The 17,053-nt window shown below is 37.7% G+C and overlaps 1 protein-coding gene across 1 annotated transcript in view; it reads left to right on the forward strand.

The window, feature by feature from the left end:
- SUCLG2 (succinate-CoA ligase GDP-forming subunit beta) overlaps window positions 1-17,053 on the forward strand; it is a 99,980-nt gene that overhangs the window by 43,641 nt on the left and 39,286 nt on the right. The window contains exons 7-8 of the mRNA XM_029086613.1: window positions 506-667; window positions 2,145-2,287. Of these exons, the coding sequence (XP_028942446.1) occupies window positions 506-667; window positions 2,145-2,287 (305 nt within the window). The remainder of the gene's footprint in view (window positions 1-505; window positions 668-2,144; window positions 2,288-17,053) is intronic.

Raw genomic sequence — 17,053 nt, forward strand, 5'->3', positions numbered from 1 at the left:
AAAGAATTAAAGCAACTCTAGTATATTAGAAGCAGATTATAAACTTCAGACATTTCTCCTTTTGGCAGATTCCCACATGATGGTTGAAAGGGTAAGATCTAAACTCGGAATGATTTATTATACACAAACACTCATGAATAGTTTTATGAAACTGCAGTCACTGAAACTAAATTTGATTCTGTTTTAATTTAATCTGGTATTGGTTACAAATCAAATGCATTTAGAAAAACCACAAAAACCACAAGCAAGGTCAGAAATCTCAAACAAGAAAACCCAAACTGTGTAGTTTTGAGACGCTTGCTGTACCTTTTCTCAATATAGGAATTGAGGAAAACTTACCCTTCTTTACTGGACTCAATGTTAGAACTTCAGCTGATCGTACGTTGAAGCAGCATCAGTCCCTAAGCAATCCTCTTCTCCCTGCTGTAGCACTTGGTGAAATGTTTCACAAGCTCTAACCTTAATCTCTAAATACCTGTATGTTGTTTTATATTTTTTTCTTTAGTTGTTTGTTTTGATGCCAAGATAAACTTCGATGACAATGCAGAATTTAGGCAAAAAGAAATATTTGCCATGGATGACAAATCTGAAAATGAGCCTATAGAGAACGAAGCTGCCAAATATGACTTAAAATATATAGGACTGGATGGAAATATTGCTTGCTTTGGTAAGAACAAATAAATCCAAAAGACATTTTGAAGACAAATTCATACTTGTTCAGTGTATAGACTTTGTTTACATTCTGATATTCAATCCACCCTTGACATTATTTCATTCTATTTTGCTGAGGTTGTCTTCACTTCCACAAGTTCTTGCAGGAATGAAACTAAAATTGTGTTTGAAACTGTGGTGAAGTCCACAGCAGCAAACAGGCAGGGCACGTGTGATGTCAGAGGGAAGACAGGCTAAGGGAGAAGCCTGTGGGGTTTCTATGTGCTGAATTTTTAAGCTGATGCAATTGGTCTTTCCACTAATTAAAACAAAACAAGAAAAGTCATCAAAATTTGATGATTAACTTTCAAAAATGAGACTCTGTTACTCAGAAAGCCCTGCAAAAGTGTGTGTGTAAAAACATGATATTTCCATTTCCAAATGAATATTGAATTCCATTTCCCTTTAAGGAAAGCTGCTAAAAAAGCTGCTTAGTTGTTAAAAGTAAAATACCAGTTTCTTATTTTCCTAAAGTTTCTGTAGAACAGAAATTACTCTTGTGTTTAGAAGAGATAAGTAAAAAAAGTCAGCTATACTCTAAATAATTCTCATTTTGTACAAATTCTTTTAGCCTGTACCACGTTTTATTACGAATCTAATTGAATTAGTCATTTTATCTCAGCTTGGTGAAATGGCTGGTTTTAGAAAATGTCCATTATTTACATTGCTTTGATGTGTACTCTAACCACAAATCTAGAAGATACTGATAAAGTGTTGCAGTTGATTCAATAAGTGGCAGTGAGATTTTAATCTCAATTAAAAAAAAAAAGCCAAACAATAACTGTCAACACTACAGCTTCTTTGTATTGGATGCTGCTGTGGAATTACAGGTGACATGGAAGCCTTACTTTGTCCAGCAGGAGCAACTTAATGGGGACAAAGAATTCACCTCTACTTTTCCTCGCTTAGAGGAGGTTTGTGCCCATGGGAATGCTTCTGGACTGGTACAAACACAAAAGAAAAGGCAGTTTCAGGAACCATCTGTCATCTGCCCCTAAAATTTAGTCATCTGTTTTACAATTATACAAAGCATCATCTACTCCTATCAGAATGATGGGAGGCAATTTGCCTCATGATGTGATCACTATTCCCAGAAGTTCTCGTGTTCTTGTGTCTCTTTTTTTTTTTTCCTGAATCAGAAGTTTTTGCATTTCCACAGTTCCTGTTCCAGTGCTCATACATGCTTAAGGGAAGATGCATATCTAAGTCCTAAAATTAATACAGTCGTAAAGAAACCTAAACGGTGCGTATGTACCAGATTTTTAATTAGTGTTGCATTGAGTATCCTTGAATAGGTACTGACCTATTTAGAAATAAATACTTATGTAGTGTTTTGAGCCACGTTATGTGGTTGTGCTGATGCACTTTAAGCCTTTTCACAAATCTTATATGCTTTTATGTGCAATATAAGCCCTTGATGTTTACAATTACAGTCAACGGAGCTGGACTTGCAATGGCAACATGTGATATAATATCCTTGAACGGTGGAAAGCCAGCCAACTTCTTGGATCTCGGTGGAGGTGTGAAAGAAGCACAAGTGTATCAAGCATTCAAGCTGCTGACTGCTGATCCAAAGGTAAAAAAAGGTGGATTTGGGACTAGAAGCTTCCCCATGCAGCAATACAGCTGTGTTACAGGACTATGAATAGTTTGCTGAAAAATACAGATAATGTGAGCGTTGAGGATGAGTTACTAAAGGGGTGATCCAAGGGGAAAATAATTTCACTGTGAACCACTGGACTGACTATTCAGTTCCTGATCCACACTCAGGTTTGTTGTCAATCTTGAGTGGGTGCTTTCTCAAGGCAATTCAACGCAGAATGCAGGTATGGTAACGCTGGGCATTGCCGTGCTGAATTTTGAACATCTGGGTCCTAAAGTGGAATTTCTGGAGAAGCTTAGATACTTCAAATCTTAGTCCTAACAGTTGTATTGCCACAGTAGAGTGAAAAGGAAAATGAGAATTAAGCAATTTGCTTATTCTGAAGGCTGATTTGTACTCTTTTAAGATGGAGTTTTCTAAAAGATCTGATTCTGCTCTGCAGGATAGTCTGTGTTTAATTAACATTCACAGGCTGGAGTTGTAGCCTGGTATGTTCTGACGCTTCCTTTTGCAGATGGAGGTGCAGTTGCTCTTTTCTTTTTGAACAACATGAGAAGACATTAGTCTGTGTGTATTGAGTAGAAGTTATTTCTAGAGATGCATGTTAGCATGCTGAGGTCATTGGTCCCTTTTGCAGACAGAAGTAGAATATTCTACTGAGAGAATATTGATCAGGCGTAGGCATTGGAGCGGAGCCAGCTGACCATCCCTGCCAATGCGGAGTTATGCTTTTGTGTGTCGCCAGAACTTAACTTACTGTAGATTTTTTTTTTTTTATTAACGAAAATCTGTCGAAGGGCTTTGATCATCTTTTCCATCTCCTGCACCTAAGCATCTCTACTGAAGTCCCACTTTCAACACTTTGCTTCTTTTTGTGGATCTGGCTTTATCTCCTTTGTCTCTTTTTGTCTGTGCTTCCGTCCATTTTCTTTATGTTGATTGTGATATTAACTTCTCTAAATATCCCATTCCTGTGAAGATTGCATCACTGTAATTGTATACCCCGTGCAGCAGTAAGTGACAAAATGTTGTGACTTTTCAAACAGAGGAGGGGGATGTTGTTTGCAGCAAAATTTTAAGGCTAAATCAGGAAGAAAATTTACAGTACAAAATAAGTTCAGGTCAACTTCATACTGTAAACACCTTGCAGTTGTAACTCTCCTTGCATGTTTTAAAGGCATGTACTACCTTGACAGTTCAACTGTACTGGAGACAGCCATCTGTGATATTTAAAAAATTCTTCCTGGATCATTTTGCACTCCTGTAGACCTGGGTCATGCTCACCTTTTGTTTGTAGAGGTCTAAGTTTATGTTCTTACCAAGACCCACAGGAAGAGAACTGGTTGTTTCCTTTTACTTAGGGATCTTAAAAGCTTCAAGTCATTAATATGCCTAAAAGAACACAGACCAGGAGAAGTAGAGAAGCAAGATACCTTGCCTGAGGCAGAAGGGAGGCAGGATGGGACTTGAGATTCATGCTAGAAAACCTGATATTTCCTTATTGTCTGATGCTAGTAGGCACTGTTATGCTTGTCCTCATTTGTGTGAGTTTTAGCTATTCTCTGGACATTACACAAAGATTTGTTTGTGTGTGTTTGAGTTGCTCTGAAGTGCGTGCTTCGTATGATGATCAAGGTTTGGCTGAGATGTAATTTAGTTCTGAAACTTGCATTAGTGCTGGAGAAGCAGGTGCAGTAAAGTCTTAAATACACAACTTAGCTGATTATCACTATGCTAAACAGCTTCTGTCTGCTACAGCACAAACAGCAGGTATTAATTTTGGTGATGAAACTTACTGAGTTTAAACAATTTTAAAACAAAAAGACATTTCAGTAGATCTCAACTACGTAACATATGTATGCCCAACATTTGACTTACAAACATCTCCTTCTTGTACTATGTATTCTGCTTATATATTACTGCTTAACACAAGCTGCTTATGCCAGGGCCAGTGAAACTGTGTGAATTGAGACAGTGGGGCAGTGTAAAAGGTAGCATGGAAAGGACCTGAAACAGTAATTTATGCTGCTGTCTATGGAAAACTGTAGCTGTGCCATTCCTGGCTTTGACTGGCCACAGATGCAGAATGCTGTAGCCTATATGCCACACAACTCATTCCTCTTTGATTTGTTGCCTCCTCTCTTCTTTTGAATGCCTCTTCTGATCTTTTCTCCATTCACAGGAAGAATCACAGGACAAATCCATTGCATTCTCCTTTTGTTCTCTTTATTACACTCTGGGGAAAAAGAGGGAGGATGACTGCTTAGAGTCCCACCAGACTCTTAGGTGGTATGGTGCAGGGGAAAGAGGGTGCTTCTGAATGCTGTCTGCTCCAGGGAATGTAGTCCATAGCAGATTTGGATGCACATATGTAAGTGACACCATTGTTGGCCACGGACATTGTGGGTTTTATTGAGATTTAATGGTGTTGCCCATTTTTAAGTTACTATCATTAGTTCTTTTGAGCCTACCCCTGCACGTGACCAGTCATACCACAGCTCTTATTCCTGAGAGGCTTGCCACGTTTTAAGTGAATCACTTCTGACTTGTTTCTTGTCAGCCCTTTCAATTTGACTGATTTAACCTTTATTTTATGTCACTGTGACCATCAGTAATACTGTTTCAGTTCCACATGACATCAGGTGAAAAACGTCTCTTAATAGTAACTGATGAAGTATTAGGTAGGAGATTAAATTAGGATTAGTGAAGATATGCTGATATCCTGGTACATAATAGGAGACTGTAGCAGTTATACCAGCCTAACATCAAAACTCTTGTTTTTCTTACTGTTCTGCAGTTGAATATTAATATGAGTTTACTAGCTATTTAAAAAAAAATCATGTTTTTTTTCATTCTTTTAAGAAAAGATAATAAATGTCTGTTTTTTCCTCTCCTCATCCACCATGTCCATTAACTTATTAATATACAGTAATGAATCCTCTCTTTTCTTAGCTGATAGTAGGTTTCAATCCTTAGAGTCATTATGGCTAATGCACCATTCACAGTTTGTATCTGGTCAGTCATTTCCCTGTAACCTTTAACCTGATGCCCACCTTGTTTGAGAAGATAAAAATTTGCTCTTGGGAACTTGATGGGCAATTAATTGTTGTAAATGTCTCCAAACAATGTTGAACCTCTGAAGAATGACTAAACAAACAAACAAACAAGTCTGCAGGACTGTAATAGGGAGAAGCACTGTCTTTTAGTTGCACTGAAATATGTCACTGGCAGTGCTAAGGACATTGCAAAAGAAATCTTCTAAAAGGAAATGTCCAACTGCACTTTGAAATAGATCTTTCTCGTTCTTTAGTTGTCTTTAAAATTTCTGTTTTGTGTTAAAGCAAAAAAATGCAGGTATGCCATGATTTGATTTAATGAAGCTGGGAAATACTGTTTTTGAGAAAAATGAAGATCTTGGCTGATTTGTTGCTGGTTTAATCTGGCTGTGGTCAGTGTCTATAAGTCTTTTAAAAAAAAAAAAAAGTTTTTTTTTTTTTTTTGGAAAAGGTCACCCACTGGCTTTTAGATGGAAATGCTGTCGCTGGAGTCAGTGACCCTTTTATACTGTGCTGGTCTTGTTTGGAGTCTGCTGTATACAGTACTTCCTAGGTCAGACAGTTCATTGCAATGGTTCTGAATTCCTTTCTTTTCACCATCTAATTTCCAGACTCTTCCCCACCTTCCCCCTTTCCTGCCTGTCTTGCTTCTGATTTGTGCTGTGCATCTGTTTTGGCTGAAAATTAACCATGTTGCCTATTTTCAAGTAGTAACAGGAAAGTGGAAGATGCCTTGATTATGGGTGTTCACACTGCTTCATTGCTTCTCTTTGTCCCACAGTCAAATAGAAGAGGTTGTTTCCTTTGATATTGCGGGGGTTCTGAGTGATGCCTGAGTTTTCTCTACGTGTATGAAGTGCTGTTTCAACCGTCCTCACTGAAATCCTCATCTTTGAGTACTCTTGCATCATGCTCAACAGGTGCTTGTTTTTATTCATGCTGAAGACCAGGACTGTTATATTTAACATATGATGACTGTTTGTAGGATTCAATTAGGTTTTGGAAAGACTAGAGCTGAAAAAAAACAGTCTTGTCAATAAATCTGCTGTCCAGGGCACTGAAGCTTGGTTGCCATCTCTGCCTTCTGCTTTAGCTTGGAGTTGTTTCACATCTGATGCTTCTAAATTCCTGCAGGTTTTTGTTTCAGCTTTTTTATACACATTGCAGAGAGTCAGCATCAGGTTTCAGATGTCAGACTGACTGAATCGTGTTTTTGAAGACCCTAGTGAGTATGAGAGCCCATAATGATGAGGCTCTTGGTGAGATGTATTTTGTGACTATGATTAGGCAAAGGCCAGAAGCATCTCACCTACTACCTGAGGCAAGTCACATCCTCTGTGTTTTTCTCCCATACTGTCTTGGTAAAAAAAATTATTGTATAGGTTGCTGATATATAGGAAAGTTGTCCGTTAATGCTGACATAAATGGTATGTGTACTTGAGATGTGACCCAGCTGTAGGACTGCATAGCCTTTCCTCAGGCTTTTGGCTACATCCCTTACCATTGACTGACTCTAGTACTGAACTGAACAGTTGAATCCTAATAGAAAGTAACACTTTCCATTAATATGGGCTGTTAAAGGCCAAAATTTTTTGTTGTTCTTGTTCTCCTTTTACCCCTAAAGCTCCTTTGACAACCTTTATTGAAGCCTGTCATTGATGATATGACTAAGGACTTATTAAATCAATTGATTTTAACAAGTGTTTGTTTGCCATGTAAGCAGAATACTATTGACAGATTGACAAACATCTCTGTAGAAAAAATATTCCATATTGACATCTCTTAACTCATATCCAGGAATAATTAATGTCAAACACACACAAAACTTAATTTGGTTTTGCTTTTTTTTTTCTTTCAGCTATTCTTTAGTCCAAATTCAGATTATTGTTTTATTAATATGCAATTAGCATTCTTATTCCGGTCACTTTGCCTGTTTGCTTATGTCAGATGCATCTTTCTGTCCACCTCAGTGATGGGAAAAGTAAGTTACGTGTGAAGCAGAGGCCTTGGGACTTTTATTTTCCAGGCATCTGAGAGAGTGAACAGAATTCTGAAAGAGGGTATCATTAAATCATAATTTTGCAACTCACTTATTTTCCAACTGTGCTTACTGTGAAAGTAATACAGTTTATCCATCCTTATTATACAAGACATTATCGGCGATTTATCCTTTTGGCTTGAGGGATTTTTAATATTGGTTTTCTTAACATTGCAGTCCGTTATGTGGCAGCAGAAAGGATAACATTATACCAAGAGGAAAGATTTTGAATTCTTTTCTCAGATTTCAGAAATAAAAATAAGGTTACCTTGTCTAATTTATTTGGTCTTTATTTTAGGTTAATTAGTTCAGGATTGTGTGAGCTATTTCAGTTAAGACAATTCAGAAAGTCTGCAAACATTGGGGCAGTTTGGCGTGTAGTGACTAGGTCAGGGTGGTACTGGATTGTTTGCTGTCACACTGCAACTTTAAGCAAAGACCTGCTCCCAATTTTAGGGGAAAAGGCTCTTTTGAGTATAGTTTCTACCTTGACTATATAGCTGAGAGTTTTGTCCTGGAAGTTGTGCAAAAATCTGTCTTATTCAGTGAGTCTGTGCCTAGTGTTTCACTGGTGGATTACAAAGTCTGAGCCAAAAAGGGATTTTGGCAGATAAACTTCTTGGAGGTTGCCAGGTGCCTATTCTGTTCCCAACCAATTACTCCCTGCAGCCTGGCCTCTGAGGCAACGTTTCAAACAGTCTGGGAGAAAAGAGAGTGGCAGAAGAAGAGGGGAATACTGTCACATGGTGTCCCTGATCCAGAATTGGGCACTGAGACATTATAATCACATCAAATAAAAATAATGTCAGCAGTGGCGTTGTGAGAGCAGGCAGTTTGCACAGCTGTTTAATGTGATCTGCAGAATGTCTCTTGCAGTATTAGTCATGCCAGTCAGTCAAGACTATCAAGTCTGTCTTGACTAAGAGGAAGAGTTGCAGCTTGAACATTAAAGGCAACACCAGAAACAAAGAACCAGCTCGTTTTAATTTCTTTTAGGGCTGCCTTTGCCAACTGATGAGAATTATTATTGCTGTTAGTCCTGGAAATTTTGTGCAGTGTGAGAGAAGGGTGCTTTGGAGAGTGGGAAGGAGACTATTAAGCTTTAAAAGTCATAAATAAAATAGTGTTTAGAGGTTTTAAAAATATAAAAATTAGAATAGTCACACTTGCTGTGATAGTGAGCTTTATCCTAGTTAGACTGTAGGCTGGTTGTGAATAGTTTGTCATGCATGTTCTGCATTTAACTGACGTAATTGTCAGAGGTGAATTTCTCAGCATTATAATAATGCAAAACCATAAATCAGTAGGATCAAATAACCTTCTCTATCACACATGCAGCCTGTGTCAGTGTGTGTATAACGTTGAAGAAAAAAATGAAAATGTAAATAGCGTTCAGTTATGGACATATAATAGAGTGTTAGCACTGGATTTGTTTGAATTGTCAGGTCACATGTCATTTCAGATAATAAGAAGAGGGAACCCTCTTCTTACATAGTCGTTAGAAATGTTTTTGCTTTCTCATTGAAGTAGCATGCACCCTTTACACACTTCATTACCCAGCTCTTCTTTACACAGCATGAAAAGTCTTTATGCCTTCTGTGTTCTTCTGATTCACACAAGAGGGTGAAGCATCATATGCTGGTTTGAGTACTCCAAAAATTGTGTCTGAAAAGTTATTGTAGTGAAAAATACCTGTGTGTTAGTAGTTAGTGTTAGTGTAGTGTTCCACAAGTGCAGTGCTGACACCTCTGCATAGTCCTTTATAGCTCCAGCTGAGTGTCTGAAAATGGTGGCAACTGAATTTAGTGGATGCTTTTGAAAGTTCAGACTTTGACTGTTCTGTTTTTCCTCCTTTCTGTGAACTGTGGGTTTTAATACCCATCTACCATAGATGACTGCTCTCAACACTGACCAAAAATTATATAGTTCATTAAAGAAATTAAGTGCTATGGAAATAATAAAAGATATTACATAGCCCTATCCTGTTGGCAGCTTTGTACTCAGCATTGTTTTTGTAGAAGTGAAATATTAAATTTTAAAAAAGAAAGTAGTAATCAATAAACCTGTTGGGTTTGTGTTGCAGTTTGGGCATTTGTGTAAGACAATGTCTAATCACTGAAGAATACTACGTAGTTTTTGGAAGCCGCATCTTAATAGTGTGTGGAGAGAACATCCCTTTTGCCTTGGGGGTGTTTAAACACGTGGGGAGAGAATATCTCTTTCTCTAATTTAAAATATACAAAAGACTTGTGATAAAAGAGGAACCAGACACAAAAAGGTGAAGGAAACCTTTGGTTAACCTGGGTAATCTGCCCAGTGTTTCAGGTCAATGTCTGCTCGGTAAGGCAAGAAGTAGTAAGGTTTAAATGTAGCAAAGAATTTAGGGTTAGCTGTTCTGAAAATTGTCCAGCAAAAAAGGTAGTTGAGTCCTGTAGCAATTTATTTTAGGAACTCATGGGCTGTCCAGCACAGCAAGTTTTTAAGAACTAATTAAATAAAAATTTATCCAGGGTCTTTCAGGAAGAATGGATCCTGCCTTGGGGCCAGTGAGTGAACTGGAGGCTTTTTTTCCCTTTTTCAGAGAACAACCTTAAAATTAAAACTGTGATTAGTAGATTTATATGGGCACTAATGCCTTGGCTTTCAAAGCGTGTCAGAGTTTAAGATTACTATCATAGGATGACAGTTTGGAGAGTAGAAAAGACCTATTAGAGCACAGAAATATGTTGTGAAGGTGGGAGAAGTTGACAAAGGCGTATTGTATTTTCTGCCTCAGAAATTTGTGCAAATGCTTTGCCTTTAGCCAAGAGTATTGGAACAACTCATAGTTCGTTTATAGAGACTGTAGAATTTGAGTTTATAGAAGTAATTTAGGAGTTTCCACACGTTTTTTAGTGCTGCATTGGTGAGAAAATATAGACTAATAGAACTTTAACAAAGATTTCTTCTAATGTGTCTTTACAGTTTTGTAGAAATGAATGAGAAATGACTAGTCATCTTTTAGAGCACTTAAAGTATTGGAAAGGCATTCTTTCATTTCATTGAAGCATTTTTAGAGACTGATAGCATATTGCCAATATTTATGAAAATGTGAGGACAATTATGCATTTAAAATGCATAATTGAATTGTCTTGATTTACAATCAAGAGTAATGTATTTTTCAAGAGCATGTGTAGTATTGAGTCCTAAGTAATTGATATGTAAATATACTTTAGCATGAATTTGCCATTATTTATAGGCACTGACAAGTTTAATGCCTTTTGGCATTTTAAAGTTGGCTATAATGAATCTTAAAAACTGGATATGAAAATAAATTTAGTGAGCAAGAGGAAAACTTGCAGAGATTTTGTAATCACTTCCTTTCTGGTGGAATGAGGAAAAATCACAAATGTTTCCTTAGAAGGTAAATGCTGAAAAAATTGTGGGAGAACCACAATAAAAATTGAGCTGTTAGGTTTTGGATGGAATTTGAAATGTTTGTGTGCCAGTTACCCTCTCTGTAGTGGTTTCCCTTCTAAAGCAGAGACAGAAGAGCAGACATTGCCATTTCCTCAGGAGACAACCTGCCTCACCCTCCTGAAATAGCTGCCGTGTGGTCAAGGATGCTTGTATTTTCCTGCTTGTTTGGAGGTATATTTGATTAATGATCAGAATAATAAAGGAATTTTTTTATTGGGTTCTTTGTTCATTAGTGTTTGGGACTAGAGAATCTGGACTCTTGTGAGATATCCACTGATAAACCAGTATGGCTAAGCCTGCAGTGGGAAGTGTTTTAAGAGAAGTACATGGTAATGGTTATGGGATTGTACATGTCTCTTCTTGTAATGTCATAGTGTAGTATTACCCCTCTCACTTGAAACCAGGACCTAAAGTGAAGGGTGATGGGTACAGGTGGTAAATATCTGTCTTGAAAACCTTGCCAGCATAATTTCTAACTGCCACATGCCTGACATCATATCCAGCATGTACAATATAATGTACAGTTATGTTTGTGTGTCTTAGTATTGCCTAGGAAAAGGAAATGCCATGTGTAATACTTCAGAGAAGTGTTTAATCCTTTACTATACTTTACACATAGATGGAATTTTGAGAATTTATATTACTCATTTCACAATTAGTGAGGATGAAAAAGGAAGATATTTTAGGAATCTCAATTTGGTGATTTGTCTTGGTGAAATGACTAATTTAGATGATCTATAAATAGATTAATAGTATCTAGGGTACTTACAGGAGAATGAAAGACTAATCATTTGATAATATAGGTAGGCTATAATATATAATAAAAAAAAGTTGTAAGTGTCCTTACTTAACTCTTCTGTAGAGAAAATTGCATTTTAATACTCATTATTTTTAAGTGGTTTGAGGTGTTATGGCTGTCTAGGAAAGTGTTTGTTCTTTCCATCAAAATGAAGAAAATTAATCACCTTACCTCCATCTGTTCCTGATAGAAACAGGTCTAGATGATGAACTGTATATTTCAAGTAGGTGCTTATAGCTATTTGTATTGAGTAAGACAGGCATTTCTTCTGACAGTGAAATGAATATCAACTGGTTTTACTTATAATTTCAGAAGCACCCTTGATGGCTGGAGCACAGGTAGACAGAGCATAGTGTAGTTAAAGAATAAGTTTCGGAGTTTCAGTTTTGGGAAAAACTGGTGAAACTTTATATAATATACTGTATACTGTCTATATGTATTAAAAAACCCCAAAAACCAAACAAAACAACCAACATCCAAAAACAAGAACAACAAAAAAACCTCCAAAGCGTGGGGGTTGTGAAGCAGTTTTTTTAAAAGTAGCTTTTTATCTCTAAGATGAAAGAGTGACCTAATACTGCAGTGTCAGGTTCAGTGATGTACTTATTGCATTAATAAATTATTGAATAAATACAGATGATGTACTTGTTTCTGCTGTGACACTTGTGCTGTGGTTTGCATCCTGTGTTGGTTCAACTTAGCTGGCAGCCAAACAAGACACAGCCACTCGCAGGCCCCTGCCCCCTTCCCCCTCCTACTGAGGGAATCAGGGAGAGAATTGGAGGGGTAAAGGTGAGGAGACTTGTAGGTTAAGATAAGAACAATTTAATAATTAGAGTAAAATAAAATAGTAATAATAATAATAACAATGATAACAATTATATATATCTGAGTTATGCAGAGTACAGTAGCTCACCACCTGCTGATAACGATCCCAGAGGAGCAAAAAGGAACCCGAAATTGCAATCCCAGAGAAGTGAGCCCCAGTAATTCCTGAGAGAATCCCCCCCTTTTCCAGTCAGTCCCAGTTAATATACTATCCATATGATATGGAATATCTTGTTGACATATCCAACTGTCAATTCTGGGTTTTACTGACTACTACGCTTTTCTTCTCCCCCCACCCCCCTTCCAGTCCTCTGCTCTTGCAAACTGCCCAAGCATAGTTTCCTTGTAGGTATCAACATTGTTCTCATAACAATCCCCACTGAAACCAAAACACAGCAGTTTCTAGCTACTAAGAAGAAAATTAACCCTACCCTAGCAAAAACCAGGACACATCCTAATATGGGAAATAGATTATGACAGTTGATCTTGTTCTAACCTATTACCATTAATCCCATATGCCATCTGAAATGACTGGCATGGTGATGTGATCAAGAATAATGTGCAGGTCTGGCAAATATGTAGCTTTTAAATTCATTGACGTCTTTTTAAGAAAAATGTCTGTTAGAACATCCATCTCTTTCTATGAAAATAGGATTTTGAGGTTATATTTTCTGTATTCTACTGTATATGCCTTCTTCCTCACCCTCCGCCAATTTTTTTATTGTTGAGGTGTGGAATATGTTTTTCTATAGTATGTAAACTTTGTTTTTTGGAGCAGGATACACTGTCTTCCAAGTCAAAAGAATGTATTTAGTTTATATTTGAATAAGAAAAATATTCCTTGGCCTGTGTTCATCTCTTTGTTCGCATAGCTGAGCACAGAATGATGAAAAAGCTTTGGAAGAGACAAAAATTATTTGAAATGTGGCTTAATGAAAAAGGGAAAAGCTATTTCTTTCCCTTGAATCTCTGTTTTGTTTCAGGTAGGACTGAATTATTTCACAACTTCATTATTCATGCTCCAATTCAACAAGATATTCAACCCTTTTTCAAGTTTTAATATTTTATTATCTGTTATTCTGAGTGGATGGGTAAAGCTGAAATAAATGAGCCTATTCACTTTTAAAGCTTGTCGTGTGCTTAAGTACTTGGCAAATCAAGTCCACATCTACCACAAATGAGTAGTTCTTACTCCTGTTGCTAGAGGTTTAGTTTCATCATCTAATAGAAAAACTACCCTTTTATGGAAACTTGAAAATTAGTCCTGTTTCTCAAAATGTCATCTCTGTTGTACCCTTCAATACTTTACCGTACTAGGCGGTCTCTAAAATCAGGTGGTTTTTTAAGAGTAGTGCAAAAAAAATAGAGCTTAACTCTTTTAGTGCTCATACTTTGGACAGCAATCTGCAGACAACTGGGAGTTATTCTGTCTCCCACTGCCCAGTTCTTTTATGTATGTAGTCTGAGGGGGTGAAGGGGTAGGAGGAATATTCCAGACAGACTCTGTGGGCATCTAACCACAGTTCCTTCAGTTGCATAGAAGTTCAACTGATTTAGATGGTTCCAATATTCCTGTTACCAACCATGAGTGGGAAATAGTGGTGCACAGAGTCTGTGTAAAGCAGCATGAGTGTGTAAAGGATGTGGTCCACAGGAATAACCACATCAGTCAAAAGCTGGGCAAGACTTGGGGGCTGTATCTGTGAATATATTGGATTTTGTGATGGTCACACTGTTATCTTCATACACCACGCTTTTGAACTCTCCTCTAGGAAAAATACATTATTATGTGCTGTTTATATCGGGTGCAGTAAATGAATTGTATTCACTTGATCTTTCAGTGACATTGGCTTAAATTAAATGTATAGCCCTGAGCATGTTTTCGAATGTTCCTTAGGGTCCTAGCTAATGCCTTTGGGGAGGGAAATAGTTTCCCTGTGGATTTTGTTTCTTTTTTAAACTTTTCTTTCCATCCTAAAAATCCACTTTTGTTTGTTTTGCACTCCCAAAAACTATAGCAGATTCTGGCATAACTCTGGAGAAAAGAAGGCAGGAAATTTTCACTCCCCCATATTTCCTCTCCTTTTGTAACAACTTGGAGAATGTTGCTTCTCTCTCCTCTTTTTTCAACAGAATCCAGCCTTTCTTTTCTCTGTGGATACCTTCAAAAGCACTGGACCAGAAAGAAATCTTAAATAGAATCATAGAATCACAGAATGGTTTGGGTTGGAAGGGACCTTAAAGATCATCTAGTTCCAACCCCCCTGCCATCAGCAGGGACACCTTCCACTAGATCAGGTTGCTCAAAGCCTCAAATACAAATACTTGTATTTAAGAAATGCATTCCATCTCCATTATTAAAATGATTATATGGATTCCTGTCTAAAATGGGGACAGAAAGTCTAGTGAAAACAGAAATTAATAATTCAACCTTCTACCAACATAGATTCATTTCTACAAATCTATAAGCAAAATTAGATACTCCTTTTTTTCAGTTGGGTAAAGTGTATTTACAAATTAGCTGGATATAAGGTTATGTAGCTCATTCTGGTGCTGGTACCTCTCACTGAATTACAGAGGAGTTACCTCTGGTGCTGAATGCCCGGGGAAGGAATTTCATATGGAGAAGGCAGCAGGTAGCCATGGAAGCTACAAACTGGGATACTGCGCTCTTTTGGCAGAGGTTACAAAGCTGGGATCCTATGTAGGCTCAGCTTGTCAAGAGAAAAGTGAATCCCAATTCCCAAGCATTTTCCTATGTCTCTGTTGTGAAGCAGAATAGCAGTAGTAAGCAAGGGTTTTTGCAATGGTAGTATATAAATGATAACAGAAACTGTTACTTTAACTGAAGGGTTTCAGTTGAAAATCTGAGATTTTTTTTTTTAATGGAAACTTGATTTTTCTTTGAATTGGTGGAAGACCACACATTTCTTCAAAGGAGGAGGACTGACTTAATGAAAAAAGCTGAATACTTAGGGTTTATATTTTTTAAATGGAAAAATGTTCAACCATTTTGAGATGGCTGCTCTTACACAAGTTGTGTGCACGTTTGCACAACCTTTGTTTGTATGCAGTGTTGGGGGTGTCACTGTACTTTAGAAATCATTTCTAATGATTTAAGGGTAAGCCTGAGCAACCAAAATTGCTGCAGAGCACCAGATGTGCGTTCCCAGTGAGCATGGGGGAGAAGGAGTGTTGTGTTGCTACTGGCAAGTGGCTCAGTGCAGGGGAGCAGCAGCTTTAGTTGTCAGGGCAGAGCGTTACCTTCCTCCAACCAAGAACCTCTGAAGTGTGACAGTGTAGGCAACACAACAATCCTACCACCAGTGCCATAAAATTGCATTTCTGAGTGGATGACATTTGGGGTGACCATGTAAGTCCATATTCACTTTACCAGTGTGGTGGTTTCGCTGGGCTAACAGCCAAACACAGCTGTGCACTCACTCCCCCATCCCCAGGGGATAGGGGAGAGAATTGGGGGGAAAGGTTAAGGAGACTTGTAGGGTGAGATAAGAACAATTTAATCATGGAAATAAAATAAAACTCAAAATCATAATGATATTAAAATAGTAATGGTAATAATGGTAGTAAATGAGTGATACCCAGTGCAATTGCTCACCACCCTCTTACCAAGCCCAACCTGTTCCCAGAGAATGATCCCAGAGGAGCGACAATCCTGAACCGAAACCACAATCCCGGGAGAGCCAGAGCCCGAGCAAAAGCCAGAGAGAGCAAGAGAGGAAAAGCCCCTCATGAATCTCCTGCCCATGGGGGATAGGAGATGGAATAGCCCCTTGGCAGAGCCAAATGCCAATTTAGCTGATTAATTTAAATATTCCTCACACCCCCTTAGATCTTGCACTTGTAGACTGGCAAAACACAAAGTCCTTCACTTCCAGTGACAAAAATGCAAACATTGGGATGTTATCAAAGTTTCTCTCATAACAAATTGCAGCTGAAACCAAAACACAGTGCTGTTCTAGTGACTAAAAAGAAACCCAGCTCCATCCCAGCTAAAAACCAGGACAACCAGAAAAGGGAAAGAAATCTTTATTGTACCAGCTCGGACAGATTTACGGACAGGCTCCAGCTGAGAAGGTTATTAAGCAAAAAAAACCCCTCTGTCCTTTGACAGAGTAATGCCAACTTTGTGATTAAAGCAGAAGCCTTTGTGTGAACTATGGATGGCTCTTGTGCATGGTAGATCTGAAATTAACAGTGATGACAGGGAAAAAGAGTAAAAGCATCTCATTAAGGAAATAGATTACATACATGCGTATATCGTGTAGACAAGATTAAAACTTAAAAATGCTGAGGACCCCTTTTTTCTTAACTTAATCTTGATTAAGTCACTCTTTCAGAATACTGTAAGAGGCCTGTAAGTGGCAAAAAAAAAGAATCAGTTATTGGGTAGAAATGAATGAATGTGCAGAGTCAATATTTTATAGTAGGTGGTGAAAGTTGAATGCCTGATGCCCAGCAAATCATTTGATTTAAAGATTTGGAACTGCAATGCTTGGCTTCTCATTGAAGAAATATAAAAGAGTGAATTACTATTT

The sequence above is a fragment of the Antrostomus carolinensis genome, unplaced genomic scaffold (assembly GCF_000700745.2).
Source record: "Antrostomus carolinensis isolate BGI_N321 unplaced genomic scaffold, ASM70074v2 scaffold15818, whole genome shotgun sequence".
Classification (NCBI taxonomy): domain Eukaryota; kingdom Metazoa; phylum Chordata; class Aves; order Caprimulgiformes; family Caprimulgidae; genus Antrostomus; species Antrostomus carolinensis.